The sequence below is a fragment of the Ictalurus furcatus genome, chromosome 24 (assembly GCF_023375685.1).
Source record: "Ictalurus furcatus strain D&B chromosome 24, Billie_1.0, whole genome shotgun sequence".
NCBI lineage: Eukaryota > Metazoa > Chordata > Actinopteri > Siluriformes > Ictaluridae > Ictalurus > Ictalurus furcatus.
Genome location: NC_071278.1, coordinates 14763730 through 14781779, shown reverse-complemented (window position 1 = coordinate 14781779; position 18050 = coordinate 14763730). Strand labels below are relative to the sequence as shown.

Here is an 18050-nt window from a genome sequence, read left to right as displayed (position 1 = left end):
ATTATTGATATTATTGTGAAATGTTTATCCTATACTCATTTTATTTTGATTTCTGTCTAATCCTGGAAATTGCAGTGCTTAAATGACTTGTGTTTCCTACATATAAAAGTAAATCATATGGTACACAATTTACTTTTATATATCAAGTGAACAGAGAAACAAAGCAACAAAGTATCCTTTCCTGTCTTCTGACAGGCCGTGTAAAGTACAGTGTATCTTTAGAGTAGTTGTGGCATAGAACAGGTATGGAGGGAATTCAGAACCGTTACTCTTGCTACAAGACATACACTTTGTCTTCATGGATCCTCCCTCCTCAGGTTACCTCTCTGTTTTGCGATAGATTTCAGTTAGCTTCAGTTATGCTTGATGATAGCCAGGCATTTAGGCCATGTTGTATTCTATGTCACTGTTTAGGATTATTCAAGAGTCAAGTCAAAGGCTAGTCAGTGAAGCTTACTTCACATTAACAGAGGTAGCAGAAGATCTCGATGTAGTAGTTGGTACAACAGTATGATGTTTTGAACACAGCCACAGATTTGCAGCCAGCTCTTCCTTTGTTTTTCCCCGGACATGGTAGTGTCACATTTATCTGACTGCCCTCTTGCAAATCCCATTTGATACTTCTGCTTTGTCATGAACAATACACTTTAAATTGGTTGCTGACATTTATTTACATAAAATGCTCTTTCTGGAGCCTCATTGGTTCATGTCAGCTGGTCAGCTCCCAGTGGACCTCTTTGTACATGCTCAGATTAATATGTTTGCTCTATGTTTAACTGGCTCATATTTCGTCCCTCCTACTGTTTATTCATAAATGTAAACAGAGCCTACGTTGCCTGGGTGACTCGGCAGTCTGGGAGAAAGAAACCAGATGTCCTGTGTCTCTCCCTTACTTTCTGACTTCTACTGGCTCTTTCTCACTACTTGAATCTTGCTCTGAGACTGTGGGGGGAAAGAAACTTAATGACTGTGGTGAGTACCTGACATGTTAGCTTATTTTATACAAAATACATTTGAATGAATCTAGGTCATTGTAGTATATAAGTAATTGTGTAGCACTGACACAGTGTAGTTACAATCGTGCAAGAGCTTAACGTTTGACCTTTTAAGGATCTGAATGAAAGTTTGGCCAATTTCAAGCTAGGACAAATTTGTTCAAGCAAATGTTATTACTGCAGATCTGTTTGATATGTTGTTGATGCACCAGGGAAGAAACAGACAATGGAAGAATTAAATGTACATTTCAGATGTTCCTCATAATAAAGTGATCATGGGCGGTTGTTTGTGCTGGACGTTTTGCAAGTGTGCCGCTTGTGGAATGTGCAATGCCTGTGTCCGTGGCTGGCAGCTGCTCTTTCTGAGGTCCCACTGAGTCCGCTGATGTACCTACTGACCCCATTTACCAGGGATGTGTTCTCTCGGACCATTTAGGGTATCATATCAGTAATATCACATTTTCTCCCAAGGGAACACATAGAAAAGAGTGCAGCCATATACCCTAAAGCTGGAATTGAGGTTCAAGCGTGTGTCACTGGGCTATATGGGCCATACCGATGAGAACTTCAGCATGCATCATCTGTAAAGATGCATCACCTCCCAAATAAATGGATGTATATTGTGATAATGGACCACACATAACAGTATGTAAAATAGCTAAAATTACATTTCAAATAATTTGAAAGATTTTCATCTGAGCTTTGCTCAGTACTGCATTTATGTCTGTAGGCTTATCATCAATCAGCTGTTCATTAGGCTTGTGCAGCTGCTGCTAAATGACCCACATGCCTCTCAGAGCTTAGATTCCCCTCAGCCTTGTGTCCTTATCCATGTACTCACAATCCATCCAAACATTAATGTTGTTCAACAAGATCTCTCTCATCGCTGAGAACCAAGCAGGAATGGTTGCTAAGGGAACAAGTCAAAAACAAGTCTTCTCATAACAAGTTCGACACATCTCACATGTTTCTTTGGATAATTAATAGCGCTAAGCTTTGTAATGGGATTCTACTTGGGGAAACCCTCTGTTGTAAGGTTCTACAAAAAAGTTCCTAAAGGGACAGACCAAAAATCTCTTTAGGATTAACTTTTATTTAAGAATGTACCTGTATGTAAACGTCTAAATTATGATATAGCCTATAATTCAGCGCAAAAAAATAAAAAAATATTTATCCACAGGTAATAAACTGAACATGGCTGAAGAAGACATTGACTTGGAGGAACCCTGTGGGTCTCTGTCCGAGCTCAAGGAAAAGCACGAACCATTATTTATTCAGGAAGATGAAGAAGAATACTTTGAAGATTGCTTGGAAGAGATCGAGGCTGCCCTTGCTCTTCCTGATGATTCCATGACCTATTCACAAAAATGTCAGGAAACTTTGAATGCTGAATTTAATGTACTTATGAGACAGATGCTGGTACAGTTAGAGGAATTTGAAGCCACCCATGAGACCAAATCTACTCTACCGGCTTTCTTCGACGAAAGAGAGAACAGTTTAGTAACAAATTGCTTCAAGGATAGTGGCGATTATGAAGACTATATTTCAGACACAGCAGAATCTATGGCAGTATTCGAGCCCGAAGACATCACTGTTGAAACAGGACCAGAACTGTCTGCATCCATGGAACTAAAGGAGCTGGGGACAACATTTGAGAGCTGCATTGAGGAGGTGAGACGACTGGAGCACAGGAAAGAGGAGCTGGTGCAGGAACTTCTGGAGCTGGAGAAGCCCATGGAGGAGGAGACTCATGCCTTAAGAAGTGAGCTGGAGGAGGCCCAGAAGCTCCTGTCCAAGGCCAAGCTGCAGAGACAGAATCTACTGGACGAGATGCGACTCTTCAAGAGACGCTTGTTTGTTGCTGCCAGAGATTGTGCACAGAGCCAGATGACCTTGGTCATACAGCAGAAAGAAGTGGAGCAGCTAAATGAAGAACAGGTAAATGCTATATATGTTTTAAATGTTATATATGTTATAAATGTTTATATACATAAATATGTGTGTATATGTATGTATGTATGTATGTATATATTATATACACAAACACACACACACACACACAACCGATCAGCCATAACATTCAAACCACTGACAGGTGAAGAGTGAATAACATTGATTCTCATTTCAATGGCACCTGTCTAGGGGTGGGATATATTAGGCAGCAAGAAAAAGTCGATTTCAATTCTCAAAGTTGATGTGTTGGAAGCAGGAAAAATGAACAAGTATGAGGATCTGAGTGACTTTGACAAGGGCCACATTGTGATGGATTGACGACTGGGTCAGAGAATCTCCAGGTCAGGTCCTGTAGTGCAAGGAAGGACAACCAGTGAACCGGTGACAGGCTAATGGGCATCCATGGATCATTGAAGCGTGTGGGGATCAAAGGCTATCCCATCTGGTCTGATCCCACAAAAGAGTTACTGTAGCACAAATTGCTGAAAAAGTTAATGCTGGCTGAACACACAGGCATCCCAGTTTGCTGTGTATGGGGCTGCATAGCTGGCCTGGTCTGATAAATCATGTGTTCTTTTATATCATGTGGATGGCCTGGTGCGTCTGCATTGCTTATGCGGGGAAGAGATGGCACCAGATCTCAATCTGATTGAGCATCTGTGGTATGTGCCAGACAAAAAAGTCTGATCCATGGGATCTGCTGCAAACGTTTTTGGTGCCAGATATCACAGCATACTTTCAGAGGTCTCGTGGAGTCCATACCTTGACGGGTCAGCGGTGTTTATGGTACAAGGGGGACATGCACAATATTAGGCAGGTGGTTTTAATGTTATGGAAAACGTTTAAGGGTTGTAGATTTCACTTTTATTCTACAAGGGTTTAACTTTCTAATGAGGCTCTACTTGGAAACCTTTTTGGACGGGAAATATTTTGTTGTATGCTTCTACATAGAATCTTTAAGATTGGCTCCTCATAGGGGCAAACCAAAAAACCCTTTAGAGTGCTAGAAGGATTTTTAAGTGCCCTAGTATAGTATGCAATTGCACTTAAATATTGATGCACTCACCTAATACACATTTTTAAATATCCCATGCTCCCTATACCTTTCATAGCAATTCACAATGTCTAATGCTGCATTGTCCTCTTCAATCAGGATGAGATGAAGGCCTTTTTTGAGAAGTTGATTGAAGTCATTAATCAGCTTAACTCTGAACACCAAAGCCAAGTGCAGGCCTTACAAAATCAGATGGACAACATGACCCAGGAATCCAGCAAGGACAAGACACACTCGTACCTGTCCCAAAGCAGACGTGCGTCCCTCGACCTACAGCAGTACCTGCAGGGTGGAATCAAAGCACTGGAGGAGTGGTATGAACCCAGACTGGTGGCATTACTAAAGAGACGACAAAGCAGCGCTGATGCTTTAATAAAGTACAGGGAGCAGTGTCAAGATCTGAAAGCACAGCTGGGGCCCCTGAAAGAGGAAGAGCAGAGGCTGGGATTAGAGAGGGCCCGACTGGAGGAGCGCATCCATCTGATGGAGAAGCAAAGAAAGGAAAATGTGGAGCAATACCGTGTATGTAATCGAGTCTATATACAACATTTCAAATAAGCCTACACTTTCGATAGGTGTTGAGACAAATAGTTGAGTCATATAGCTCTCCTGAACCAACAGTTTAACTATAATGATCTTAAATTATAATGTGCTAAAGCCACATGCTTTTTCCCCCCAGGTAACAATAGACCACCTAGAGGAGAACAGCCGAGAACTGAAAACTGAACTTCGGATACAGATAAATAAGATAAAAGAGCTCGAGGAACTCAAGAACAGTCTGACCCAGCAGCTATACTTCTATAGGCAAGTGTTATCATCCATGTAAAAGATGTAATTCGCAAATTATAAGACAAATTACAAGATATATGTTGTATTTTCTATTATACAGAGAGAGCATAGAGGGACAACATCCACAGCAGACCCTAAAGATGGAAGAGAAAACCTGATCGCTAAAGACGAATATGCCCTAACGCTGCACAGTTTAGTATTAGTGGTAGAAATTCTTTTTTGTGTTTCTACAGTATGGTCTGATTGTTTAATTCTTAAATGTAAATAATCTCTCAGTGCGCTGCCATAATTGTAACAGCATAAACATGCATGTGGGTGCCCTTTATAAATATTCCAAAGCAGGCAGAAGGTAATATGAAATGTACCAGCACCACTCAGCCTTTCTGCAATGTCACATCAGAAAGGAACGTGTGATGGAGACTGCCCAGATTTTTATCTGCCCACTTAAGCAGCTCAGAAGTCTCTAGATGTACCTGCAGTGTTGACAGGGATGTGAGTCAGAGTGGAGGAAATAAAGCTTTTATACACAACGGTCTGAGTGCTATTGACTTGTTTTTGTGACCGCAAATAAGACGAGACACGAGAGAAAAATGGACATATTAGGGCATGATGGTAAAACTCAGAATGTGCTGTCTGAATCACACTGAGCAGCTTTAGATAATCTTCAATAATAAGACAGCTGAAGCACTTTATTACGATCAGTATGAACATACTTAAATAAATCAAAATGTTTGAGCCAATGGTATAATTATTATGGCTAAATCAGTTTGACGGAAAACAGTTTATTCTCAATGTTCTGTACAACAGTGTGGACATAAAGAAAGACACTGAAAAAACACAATGATTTTAGAATATTAAAGACAATAACATGACAGACCATTGTTGAGGAAAAGTACAAAATTAAGAGTACACAAGTCACCCTGTGGACCCACGGTAACATTTGCTTGAATGACTTGATTTTCAGCCGTGTAAAAATAAATCTAAAATTAAGTCACCTACTGAAGATACACCACAATTTGACCATGATAATTAAGCACGTGGGCCTAAGCATTTTTTGTTTTTACTTTTACATCCTTTTACCCAAGACAATCCCTTAGAACGTGAAGGCTATGGGAGAAACATTAAAAAAGGATCAGAGCTTTAATGTGCCGTATTAAAAATTAAGAGCAACCAATTTCTCTTAGAAAAATACACTTTTCATATTAAAGAGAAATACTTTGAGTCATTTTTTTTCCCTTTCTCTCAAGAAAACGTCATTTTGAGTACATGAGAGTGGCTGAAGATGCGACTGATGCAGTTCACCACTTCAGAAAACAGGAAAGAGCATGGTCATGTGAGACAGTGGGATGTGGTGGAGGCTGAAAGTTCTACATTGTCCTTCATCCCTGGACCTCCGTGTCTGCTGCTCCTTCAGGGTCCTCATCGTTGTAGATGTTCTCCGCCTGTAGGGGAAAAAAAAAAGTGCAAAATGAATCAGGGATTTCTCGTCTTTATATACGGACACGATCAAATCCTTATCACACACACTGCACAGAACTTGATAGCACTGTTCTTTCAAGGGAGTTCCCTGATCACAAAAAGATTACACGAGGCAACAGTAACAGCTTTTCACAGTTCCCCTGTACACACATGTGCAAATGAATACATGCCAGCAGTGCATAGGCTTACACTCAGAATACACAGTGCATATTAATGTTAAAATTTAGCATACCTCAGTCTGATCACTGGATAACAATGTTAAAGAAAAGCTAGAGGCTTTTATGTTTTGGGGGCATTTTTGCTGGCATAGTTTGGGTCCACTTTCTCACTTTAAGGGAAGTGTCACAGCAAATCAATTCAAAGATTTTCTGACTGATCACCTTTATCCTATTTATCCTGATGGGAGTGCTCTCTGCTGTAATGGCCCCACCACCATCCACAGGGCACGTGATCACATTCAATTGTTTGAGGAGTATGAAAATTATGTAAATCATTTCTTATGGCCTTCAGTGACCAGATTTCAACCCAAACCAACTGATTTTGTACTATCATTCCACCACTACCAGAACACTAGTAAAGTACATTTTTGGAGAACCATGTTTTTTCATCTAGTACAGTTCCAGAATATCTGTGCCAAGGTGCACTGAAGCCATTCTCACCCCCCCCCCCACACACAATCACTTCCGTATACATACTGAACTGATCTTGACAAAAGGTAGGAATTTTAGCAACAGCAAGAAAGCATATATACAGGCAACTGTTGGCCTAGGGAGATACCGTTTGTCCACCCCACCTTATGTGTACACACATGGACGTTGTAAAATAAACAGATGACCAAAATAGCACACAGTAATTAATTATTGGCCTGACTGTTTATTTTAACCATTGCACCATTTCGAGATATTGGTTTAGTTGGAAACCTTAACAGCGGACACATGTACACAAGCTTTCAAAGCAGAGCACATTTACCCACCATCTGCCAGACTTGCATGATGTTGTCCTCAGACACAGAGCAGATCACCCACGGCTCATTGGGGTTCCAGGAGAAGTCAGAGATCTTCGCTGTGTGCCCACCATGGATGAACTGACAGGAGAAATAAATAAATAATTCCATACATACATACATACAGACACACAGAGATACATATACAATCTATGCAAGTCTGAATAACTAAATCGTAATCAATGATGCATTTGCAGCTTCTCACCAGCAATTCAGGAGGCCCATCTTCTGCATCTTCTGGTGACTGTTCCTCGCCAATTTTACTGCACAAAAATAAGGATCAGAGCGATAGTGTGATGGATTACAGCAAACATCTTCGTGCTTTGAGGAATCAAGAATGGAGTGACAATAAGTGAGGAAATTCACCTGAGGTCCCAAACATTGAGACGTCTGTCTGTTCCACTGGAGGCCAGGATGGTCTCGTTATGAGGTGACCACTGAACCTGTAGGCACATTGAAAGGTCAGGGAAATGTGCACTCAAGATTGAAGCAGCCGTTACAAGAGAATTTTAAGGCCATTCACAAACCTGGAATATTTCGTCTTTGTGGGACTCAAATGAATGCAGCTTCAATTTAAGGTTCCTGAGGTCCCACAAGGCAACAGTCTATAAAGGAAAGACTTACGGTTTATGGTGGGATTAAAAAAAATACCTTCTATTTAAGAATAACATCCGTGAAGGAAAAAAAATAAACAAACATTCTTTACATATTGATCAGAGAAAGGCTCTTCCACTAACGTTCCTACCTTGTCAGCAGATCCAGTAGCCAGGATGAACTCACTGTAAGGATTGAACGAGAGGCAATTGACCTCTGCAGTGTGTGCATCCACTGCATGACTAGGCTTGGAGGTGTTGTTGGAGCGTGTATCCCAACTGAGACAGAAAAATGAGGATAAACGTGAATTCTCATAACCACTGACAATTTTTAAAAATAAAAAGTACTTTTTCAAAATCCCCATTTATTCCAGTTGTTCCAAGTAAAAAGACATTTTGCTGGGATTGCATAGCATTTGTACTTTACTTCGATTCACGCACAAGATCATGCTGAACACAGGTTTTGGTTGTGGCTTGGAGACAGATGCATTTACTCTTGTATAAGAGTTGGCTATAATGTCTTTCAGGCTTCTTTAAAATGAACTGTGCAAGTGCAACTGAATCTCTTAAGCGAGTCCTTGGTGCATTTATCTGTTGATAATTCTATCCAGATATATTTCTGATATTCAAGAGGCTTAAAAAACCCTGGTTCCAGTGGGGTCCCCTGAATAAAATTATGCTGGTACAACCTCTGGCAAAAATGATGGAATCACCACACTTGGAGGATGTTCACCCGGATTTTTTACTTCGTAGCAAATAAACAAAATCACAGATATGACAAAACAATTTTTGTTTAATAGCTGAACATTCTGGCTTCTTGAAACATACATCAAACAAATTTCATTAAATTGTTTGAATTAAACACGATATTTCTTTCCAGATCAATTAGAGGAAAAAATTATGGAATCACCCAAGGTTGAGGAGAAAATTATGGAATCACCCAAAAAAAAAAAAAAAAAAAAAAAATCCCAATTAGTACTTTGTTGCTCCTCCTCAGACATTTATGACAGCACATGGACTTCACTAATGAAAAATAAGATTGTCCATCAAGCTGGTTCCAACTTTCTTGAACAGCGGTTGACGGATCAGCTTTGCAGTATGGAGCCTTGTCATGGACTGATTTTTTACACTTCCACCATAAATTTAAATCGGCTTGAGATCCGGACTGTTTGCTGGCCATGTCATTGAGTTGGTAAAGCTTTTCTCCAGGAAAGGCATAACACTCTTTCCTCTGTGGCAAGATGCATCATCATCCTGAAAATGACTTCACCACCAAAACTATCGACGGAATGAGAAAAGTGTCCAAAATGTCAGTGTACACCTGTGTATTGACTGTTGAGGTCTCCCCTGGTCCTTTACCTGACATGCAACACCATATCATAGATGAGTGTGGAAATCTGATAGTCTTTTTCAGACAGTCATCTTTATACGTTTCATTAGAACGGCACCAGACAAAAGTTCCAGCATCATCTCCTTGGCCAATGCAGATTCTTGATTCATCACTGAATGTTACTTTCATCCAAAATCATCCACACTCCATGACTGCATCTCTTTAGCCTACTGTAACCTGATTTTCTTCTGGTTAGGTGTTAGTGCTGGTTTTTGTATGGCTTTTCTATCCATAAATTCCATTTCATTTAGCTGATTTCTTACACTTCTGTCACAAACATTGACTCCTGTATCCACCCATGTGTTTTGTTGTGCATTTTCTATTTTCAAGGCATATTGCTTCGAGTTTTCTATCCTGACGCTTTGACGTCTTCCTTGGTCTACCCTTACGGTTATCTTTTATAACGTTCCCATTTCGTTTATACTTGCACCAAATTTTAGACACAGCTGACTGGGAACAACCGACATCTGTTGCCACACTCAGTGTTGGATTTCCTTCTTGAAGGAGTTTTATAAGCCCTTCCATTGTTTCAACTGATTGACTCTTGTTAGGGTCATGTTTCCTTTCAAAAAATCCAAGGTTAAGGTCTGTAAGCACGCTCTTGTAACTCAGGGTATCTGCAGCGATCGGCACTTCGAATGTAATACATTTTATTACCACATTCAAGACATTCCCAAAAATTTTTAAGACCTGCACGTCACTTCAATCATGCTACGCGATACATCAGCTGTAATGGGTTGTGTTCGTGCATATACATCCATTTCTGGGTTTAAGTAAACTATAGCAGGGTAAACTTCTACAGAGGGACATGGGAGACCAGAGCAAATATACTTTTTGTATTACCATTTGCTCAAACAATGAAAGAAAAAAAATGCAGTATTTCCTTTCCATGACTTTCCAAGAGAGGAAAAAACAGAGAGATGGATTACGGCAGTAAGAAGAGAAAAAGATGTCACATTTACCATCATCATCCCCGCAGCATTGTTTAACAGGTTTTTTTTTTTTTGGATTATTTAATGGCAGGGTAATGTAACAAGTAGTGTTATAAATGCACATAAACGTTTGTATAGAAGAAAATATATAAATAAAAAATGAATTACTATTTTGTAATATTAAATATTATTTAGTGCAATAGTAATAGTATATACTTTTTGCTATAATTATTACAAAACGTAATAATACATTTCTGACTTAATTCACTTTTATGCGTTAGGCCGTGTGGCTTTTATTCTGGCGGAAAACCGCAGGAAGTCCTCCGTTTAGTTGAAATAGTATTTTTTTAAACTCACTTCTCATTACCAATCAGGTGAAAGGCTGTAATCCTCTGCCCACAAAAATGTTTGAGATTACGTTAACGTAAAACCAAATTGAATCTAGCGCGTGTTGTGTCTAAATGCAGGTTATAAGTGACTCAAACTCACAGCACACACGGAGTTCATGTGGAGCGTCATTTATCGTGAACCGAGCTGCTCTAAAACACTGGTGAGCCGCACACACACCGAGTGAAACAGCAGCAAGCAAAAATAAAATCTAAATCTTCTTTACGGTGTCTGTCCGGTTGCATTTTTAAAATCTTTGAAACGTGGATTTAAGACATTTTAATGCTAATTAAGGCCTTAAAATAAAAACAACTGACATTTTAAGACTTTTTAAGGATCTGTGGAAACTGTAACTACAGACTAATTTGCATTTTTAGACTTTTTGGTATTTGTTTTACACATACAAATTACAAGGTGATTCCATAATTCTTTCCTCTGCCATTAATTAAACTAACTTCATTTAACTTGTCTGAGGTATGCTTCACAAAGACAGAATGTTCAGCTATTAAACAAAAATTGTTTTATGCTCTATATGTGCTTTGTTTATTTGCTACGAAGTAAAAAACCTGGGTGAACGTCCTCCAAGTGTGGTGATTCCATCATTTTTGCCAGGGGTTGTAAATGCTCAAAAGAATCCAAGGTAACTTACATCATCAGCTTCTGGTCATCTGCTACTGATCCAAAGAGTGATTCATGCAGAAGATGCCAGGACACATCCTCCACCACAGCAGTGTGACCAGTGAAAATGGTCTTAGCATCAACTATCTTCCCTTCCTTGGGTACTGTGCTGATGTCCCACAAACAGATCGTCTTAGAAAATAAAATAGGAAATCATAAGCCCATCACAAGGTGTACAGATTTTACCATACCGTGATCTGACCAACAGTATATTCAACTGTGATATGAAAACACGAATGATGCGTCTTACATGATCATCAGAGGCACTGAGCAGGCAGCCGCTTAAGTTGGGGTTCCAGGACAGACCATAGCCCTCTTTCTGATGTCCTCTCAATCGTAGGTCAGGAGTGCATTCCCCAGAGGGGTCTACAGAGAACAGGCAGCAGAGAATACACACACACACACACACACACACACACACACACGTAAAGGCTATGACAGACTTCACATAAAGCTCGATGAGCCACAATGGTGGGTTTAAGATTCTCTGGCAGAAAAAAGCGACATTGCAAGCTACTTGTGGAATAACAGCTCAATAACATGAGCTGTACTGTGTTGTTTTTCCACTGCACAGATCCATCTCACTACTGTGAGCGAGTGCAATGCACACCAAACAGTATGCCTAAACAGTAAGTGACGCCAATGGCGGGTGAAGTGGCTTACAATTTAGCAGTATGCAGTTTAAGATGCTGCAACTAGCCCACTAGCTCTTGATAAAACAGTGTGGTATGGTGTGGTATTTATTTTGATCTCCAGGCTTTGAAAAAAATAATAGTTGGTCATAAACTACAACACCCTATCTAAAATCAACACCAGAGAATAAAAAGACAAAGATTGGCTAGTAAAGAGCTTGAATCGCTTACTAAACTGAGCTTAACATTCAAAAACACAGAGAAAGGTTACATGGTTACTTGTTACAAATACACTATAAAGTCCACAACAACTCCATTAGTTCTCTTTTATATTCTAATAGACTTATTCACACTATCCTGGTTGTTTACTGGTTGCTGGCTCTTTCATGCCTAAAGGTGGGGCATGTCAATATTTCATATACCTGAGCTGGAGTAGGATGCACACATACAAGTTTCCCATCAAAATACGTTCAGTAATGCTCATGCTCAGGAACACCATATAAAGAATATCAATTTTCAATAAAAAAATTGCTACACTGAAGATTTGACATACAACATAATAGAGCTGCAAGAACTAATCGATAATAATCGATTATGAAAATCATCATTATTGATTAGTTGGGTCTGTGCACAACACGGACCAACGTACATAGTCTGAAATTTATATTTGTAACACTCGGTTTGTGGATTTTATTTTAAATAAGTGAAGAAATAATACTTTTAGAGTAATACAGTTAGATTTATATAGTGCTTTTCTAGACACTCAAAGCATTTTACATTTTACTGGGGGGGGGGGGGTAGTCCCTCCTCAACCGCCACTAGTTTGTAGCATCCACCTGGATGATGTGACGGAAGCCAGAGTGCACCAGAACCCCCACCACACACCAGATATTAGTGGAGAGGAGAGAGCGATGTTTCTCTCAATTCAGAGAAGGGGATTATTAGGGGGCCATGATAGATAAGGTCCCAATGGGGGAATTTCGCCAGGATTCCCGGGGACACCGGGGTTATACCCCTTCTCTTTTACAATAATTATCCTGGGATTTTTAACTATCACACAGAGTCAGGACCTCGGTTTAACGTCTCATCTGAAAGACCGTTCCATTTTTACAGTATAGTGTCCCCGTAACTATACTTAGACCCCACACAGACCACAGGGTGAACGCCTCCTGCTGGCCTCACTAATACCACTTCCAGCAACAACCTTAGTTTTCCCCAGGAGGTCTCCCATCCAGGTACTGGCCAGGCTCAACCCTACTTAGCTTCAGTGGGAAACCAGGCAAGAACTGCAGGGAGATACATCTCTGGCACAGCTCCAGACAGTGGTACTGAAAGTTTGTCCCACCCCCATTTGATTAATCAAAAGATTAATTGGCCGATTAACCGATTATGAAAATAATAGTTAATTGCAGCCCTACAACACAATAAAAGTTTTGAGACACAAAATTCATAGGTCACTACAGCAATATGGGAGACACCTGAAAAGCATCCCTTTTCTGCTTTCTCAGCTAAAGCATTCAGACCAAAACAAGAATGAAATATCTTGATTCTATGCCAACTCTCAAACATCCAGTGACCTCACATTTAAACACAAGACTTGCACAAAAAAAAACAGTAAGGCCACATACCTACATAAATTAAATTGTACTCTAAAGTAAAATTAAGAATATCTACAAACATGTCATTTTTAGCATAATCAGCATAAAGCCAAGAGACTTGTATAAAAAGCTCTAAATCACCCATTTTAATTCCACTAGCACTTTAACAGACTTTGGGGTTAGAAATAAACTGGTTATTCTACACAATCGCCCCTGAAAAGGTGTTCATACCTGGTTTGGATGGGTGTTTGGTGTAATCAAAGACCAGCACATCACTGGTTGGAGTCTTGGTAGCAATGATGCAGGGGTTCTGAGGCATGTAGCGGGCCCGGTTCACTTCTCCTTCATGGTTAATCTTAATCTCAATCTCAATCTTGCCACTCACTGATCCGAAGCCACCAAACTCTGAAAGCAAACAGGACACTCTTCATAGACAACTTGCACACCCATGCTTATATCAAATACCCAACAGCTTATCACCAGATTACACAAACACTCTTACCCCCTTTCTCACTGTCGTAATGCGAGGCATCGAACTGGGCATCATCATTGGGCAGCTGAACACTGGCAATGACCAGGTGGTTTTGCTCATCGGAGGTGTGGGTGCCGAGGACCAGCCGGTGGACACTGTAATCTTTCCCCTCAGGCCTGCAAAGCACAGGACAACAAACCTTTTCTTAATTCTATAGCAGATGCAACAAAGAACAAAACCTTAAAGTAATGCTGCTCAGAAGTAGAAAAAAAAAAGTCGCCCCGCTTCACTGTAATTCTTCTTAAGGTATGTTAAGAAAACGTTACACATAATTTACACAGGTCATGATGTGACAGAAAAAAAAAATTTATACAGAGAACATGAATTTCTACTGCTGTATCCACACTGGTCAGAGACTTTTACTCATCTACTTTCGGTTTTGCCAAACTGCTAATATTGTTCGGTCTGTAACGAAAGTCATGTAAAGAAATGTTCGAGCAAGTTAGCAAAAATGTCCTGATGTTGATAAAAGCTAATTACTGCAGTCTGTTCTCTATTGCCATACTAAATCTGACTCAAACATTACGGTTACTGCGAGTAAGATCATTAGCTTTAAATTATCACTGAATATCGGCCAGCACCGGCTATCAAAATATATATATACGCACACACACACACGTCTGTATTCACAAAAAGCTTAGGTGTGTGCAAAGATAATCAAACACACAGTAAACATTTAAAGCATCAGTATTTGATAATTGAAATCACTACTCGGTATTTGTTATGCGCTACGTCCATGTAAAGTCTGAAAAAAAAAAAAGAAAAGATCTGTACTGACGTTAGTCTAAACACAAACAGCTACTGACAATTTGTTAGTCCAATGAGTTTCACTTCTACACCCTGTGACAGAACAATCGCAAAGTTTGGTTTTTAACTGACACCAGAGCGCACGCTGTTACTGCATGCCCGAGATATACTGAGCTGACCTTCAGTGATGCTTTTGCTGCGTGTTTAATATTTTCATGCATCATTATTTTATATATTACATCTGACAAACACATACGTGCCACTACAGACAATATTAATTATCCCCCGTCCAACCGAATGCCTGTCCATTTCCATTAATGGTCTTGGTTTTCCCCAGGGGGAAAAAAGGGAACAGATGTTGCTTGTGGCAAACACTGATATTTAAAAGGACAATACAAATGTCAATGTCTGTTGTTTGTTCCTTTGTTAATTAACAATAACTGGTAATTGAGAAACTGAAAGCACTTTAAATCATACCATAATACATATCAATGCTGTGAATTTAAAACTGTACAGTGATCAACTTTTGGCCATCCAGACGACTAATACCAGCTAAATGTAACTAATAAAGTTAGGTGTCTGCGATGTGTGGGTTTTAAAACAGTTTTCTTAACTTTTTCAGTGGCTATGTTTCATACTCTGGTATTTTGCTGTTCGTCACATGAAAAAGGTCTAAAGTTTGAGATGAACCTGAGCTTCAGATGGGAGTGTGCTGAAGCACCTGGTGACGCCAGGTACGGGAGTGTGCTGAAGCACCTGGTGACGCCAGGTACGGGAGTGTGCTGAAGCACCTGGTGACGCCAGGTACGGGAGTGTGCTGAAGCACCTGGTGACGCCAGGTACGGGAGTGTGCTGAAGCACCTGGTGACGCCAGGTACGGGAGTGTGCTGAAGCACCTGGTGACGCCAGGTACGGGAGTGTGCTGAAGCACCTGGTGACGCCAGGTACGGGAGTGTGCTGAAGCACCTGGTGACGCCAGGTACGGGAGTGTGCTGAAGCACCTGGTGACGCCAGGTACGGGAGTGTGCTGAAGCACCTGGTGACGCCAGGTACGGGAGTGTGCTGAAGCACCTGGTGACGCCAGGTACGGGAGTGTGCTGACGCACCTGGTGACGCCAGGTACGGGAGTGTGCTGAAGCACCTGGTGACGCCAGGTACGGGAGTGTGCTGAAGCACCTGGTGGCGTCAGGTACGGGAGTGTGCTGAAGCACCTGGTGGCGTCAGGTACGGGAGTGTGCTGAAGCACCTGGAGACGTCAGGTACGAGAGTGGGCTGAAGTACCTGGTGACATCAGGGAGCCACTGTGCTGTGAGACTGGGCCACTCGAGCGCATGGGTCATCACCAGGTCGTAGAGGAAAGGTGTGTTTTTCTTCCATATCTTGTACTCTTCATTGATCACCCTCTCCTCAACTGCATCATCAAAAGCAGCTGCAACACAAACAATGGAAAAGTTAGCAAGCCACATGTGAACTATCAAACTTTCAACTCAGCCACACACACACCTAAACACTCCATCCATATCTCTACATCAACTCTTCAGAGACAGAATTAAAGCTTGATGAATCGAATTTCTAAAGACAGTGTAAACACACAGCTCTACAATGAACTCCAATACAAATACTCATCTCTAATAATTCATTTGGACAGAAACACAAGCTGTTAAGCAGTTTACAACCATGATTTAATTTACGACTTATTCTTATAAGAAATAAACCTAGCTGAGACTAGCATGCTAATTCATTCAAATAGCTGCCGCCTACCACCGGCACCGAGCCACATCCACCAGGCCAACCTGTCAACTATTTACAGGAGTATAACTTTCATTTCCGGCCCAATTCGAAGTGCATCACACTACAGTTTACTCCTGCAAATGAAGTTCTTTATAAAAAGTTACAAACACTGAAGCCATATTGTGAGCTATTAATATGGCGGGACGCGCGCGGCCTGTATTGATTCGCAAATGGCTAACAATTAGCAGCATTAGCTCAGGAAGTAAGCAGCTGAATAAATCTCTCAGAATATAAAACAAACCATTCATACAGTCTGCTTAAACAGCGCTTACCTTCTTTATCAGCCATGCCGAGTGAGTCAGTCAGTCGTAATTACACACCTACAGTCCGATAACGGAGACTCCACATTGACGAGTGCAGGATGCTCTTTGTCTCGCGCTGCCGTGCACGTTCGCGCCAACTACAGCCGGAACCGCAAAAATGTCCGCCAATCAGAGAACAGGAGTCGGGACACGCTCTCCACCAATCAGAGAGCAGCAGCCGGGACAGCACGCTCTCCACCAATCAGACAGCAGCAGACGGGACCGCACGCTCTCCACCAATCAGAGAGCATCATCCGGGAGAGCATCATCCGGGACAGCACGCTCTCTTTATGATATTCTGGGAAGTAGTGATGCGAAGTTCGGATCATTTTACTGACTCGGATCTTTGAATCTCGTTCAGCAAAATGAACGAATCTCTTTTCGAGTCATTTCGTTCATTTCAGCAGAATATAATTAAAATGTTACATGTTAAATTCCCCGACACATCTAGTACTTAATAAACTATAAAATAAACTATAGGCTAATGCAACCAAGGCCGAATTATGAGAAACAGAAATGATTAATTAATAGCTTAGCATTAGGTCTTCAGGCTATGCAGTCTGTTGGTTCACCTCCTGGTCCGAGTCGTTCTTTCTTTTGTCACCTCACATTTGTCACGTCTGTTCCCCGGAAACAGATATGATTAGTTCACGTCTCGAGTCTTCGGGTTCGGGTCGTTCGTTTATAACGTTTCCTGTATGGGATGGTGCATTGTCTATGCGGCGGTGACCGGATGAACGAACGACTCGATCCTGAAGACTCCAGACGTGAACTAATCATTTCTGTTTCTGGTACAGAACCTATGGGGATGTTGCTGCGCATGCGCGGTCAAAAATGAACGAATCACTCTCTGAGACAACTCGTTGCTCCCGAGTCATATTAAAGATTCGTTCAAAATGACCGAATCGTTCATGAACGACATTTCACTAGTGGTAACATGTCAGTTCTGTTCGCAAATAAGTTCTGGGAACTTCAAAGCAAGTTATGGTTTAATATTATAATCTTATGGCTATATGACATCTAACAAGGAACATTTGCTAAAGGTTGCTTTTTAGGTAGCTACAATTTTTTTTTTTTTTAACAATAATCTAATCCTTCAGGAACATTTCCCATAACATTCTTTCACTGTCTCATAAAATAAAGTTTGCCCAGTGGGTATTATTCATGTAATGACAAATTAAGTATGTGATTATTT

General features: G+C 40.8%; 2 protein-coding genes across 3 annotated transcripts; one reads left to right on the top strand and one right to left on the bottom strand.

The window, feature by feature from the left end:
• The first annotated feature begins 827 nt into the window (after window positions 1–827).
• On the top strand, window positions 828–5362 carry sync (syncoilin, intermediate filament protein). Its single transcript, XM_053612744.1, has 5 exons — window positions 828–972; window positions 2176–2933; window positions 4102–4524; window positions 4682–4806; window positions 4892–5362. Exons 2-5 carry the CDS (start codon window positions 2190–2192, stop codon window positions 4947–4949), a joined length of 1350 nt encoding a protein of 449 aa, XP_053468719.1. The 5' UTR covers window positions 828–972; window positions 2176–2189; the 3' UTR covers window positions 4950–5362.
• Window positions 5363–5557: 195 nt separating this feature from the next.
• rbbp4 (retinoblastoma binding protein 4) lies at window positions 5558–17580 on the bottom strand. Of its 2 annotated transcripts, XM_053612746.1 has the most exons (13): window positions 17428–17579; window positions 16826–17153; window positions 16044–16191; window positions 13986–14131; window positions 13715–13888; window positions 11504–11619; window positions 11225–11385; window positions 8019–8145; window positions 7801–7878; window positions 7640–7716; window positions 7479–7536; window positions 7244–7354; window positions 5558–6233 (listed from the first exon to the last, which is right to left on the bottom strand). In XM_053612746.1, the coding sequence occupies exons 2-13, from the start codon at window positions 16839–16841 to the stop codon at window positions 6171–6173; spliced, it is 1275 nt and encodes a 424-aa protein (XP_053468721.1). In that variant the 5' UTR covers window positions 16842–17153; window positions 17428–17579; the 3' UTR covers window positions 5558–6170. The 2 variants fall into 2 exon arrangements, with proteins under 2 accessions (XP_053468721.1, XP_053468720.1); XM_053612745.1 differs by having other exon boundaries at window positions 16826–17580.
• Between the last annotated feature and the right edge of the window lie 470 nt (window positions 17581–18050).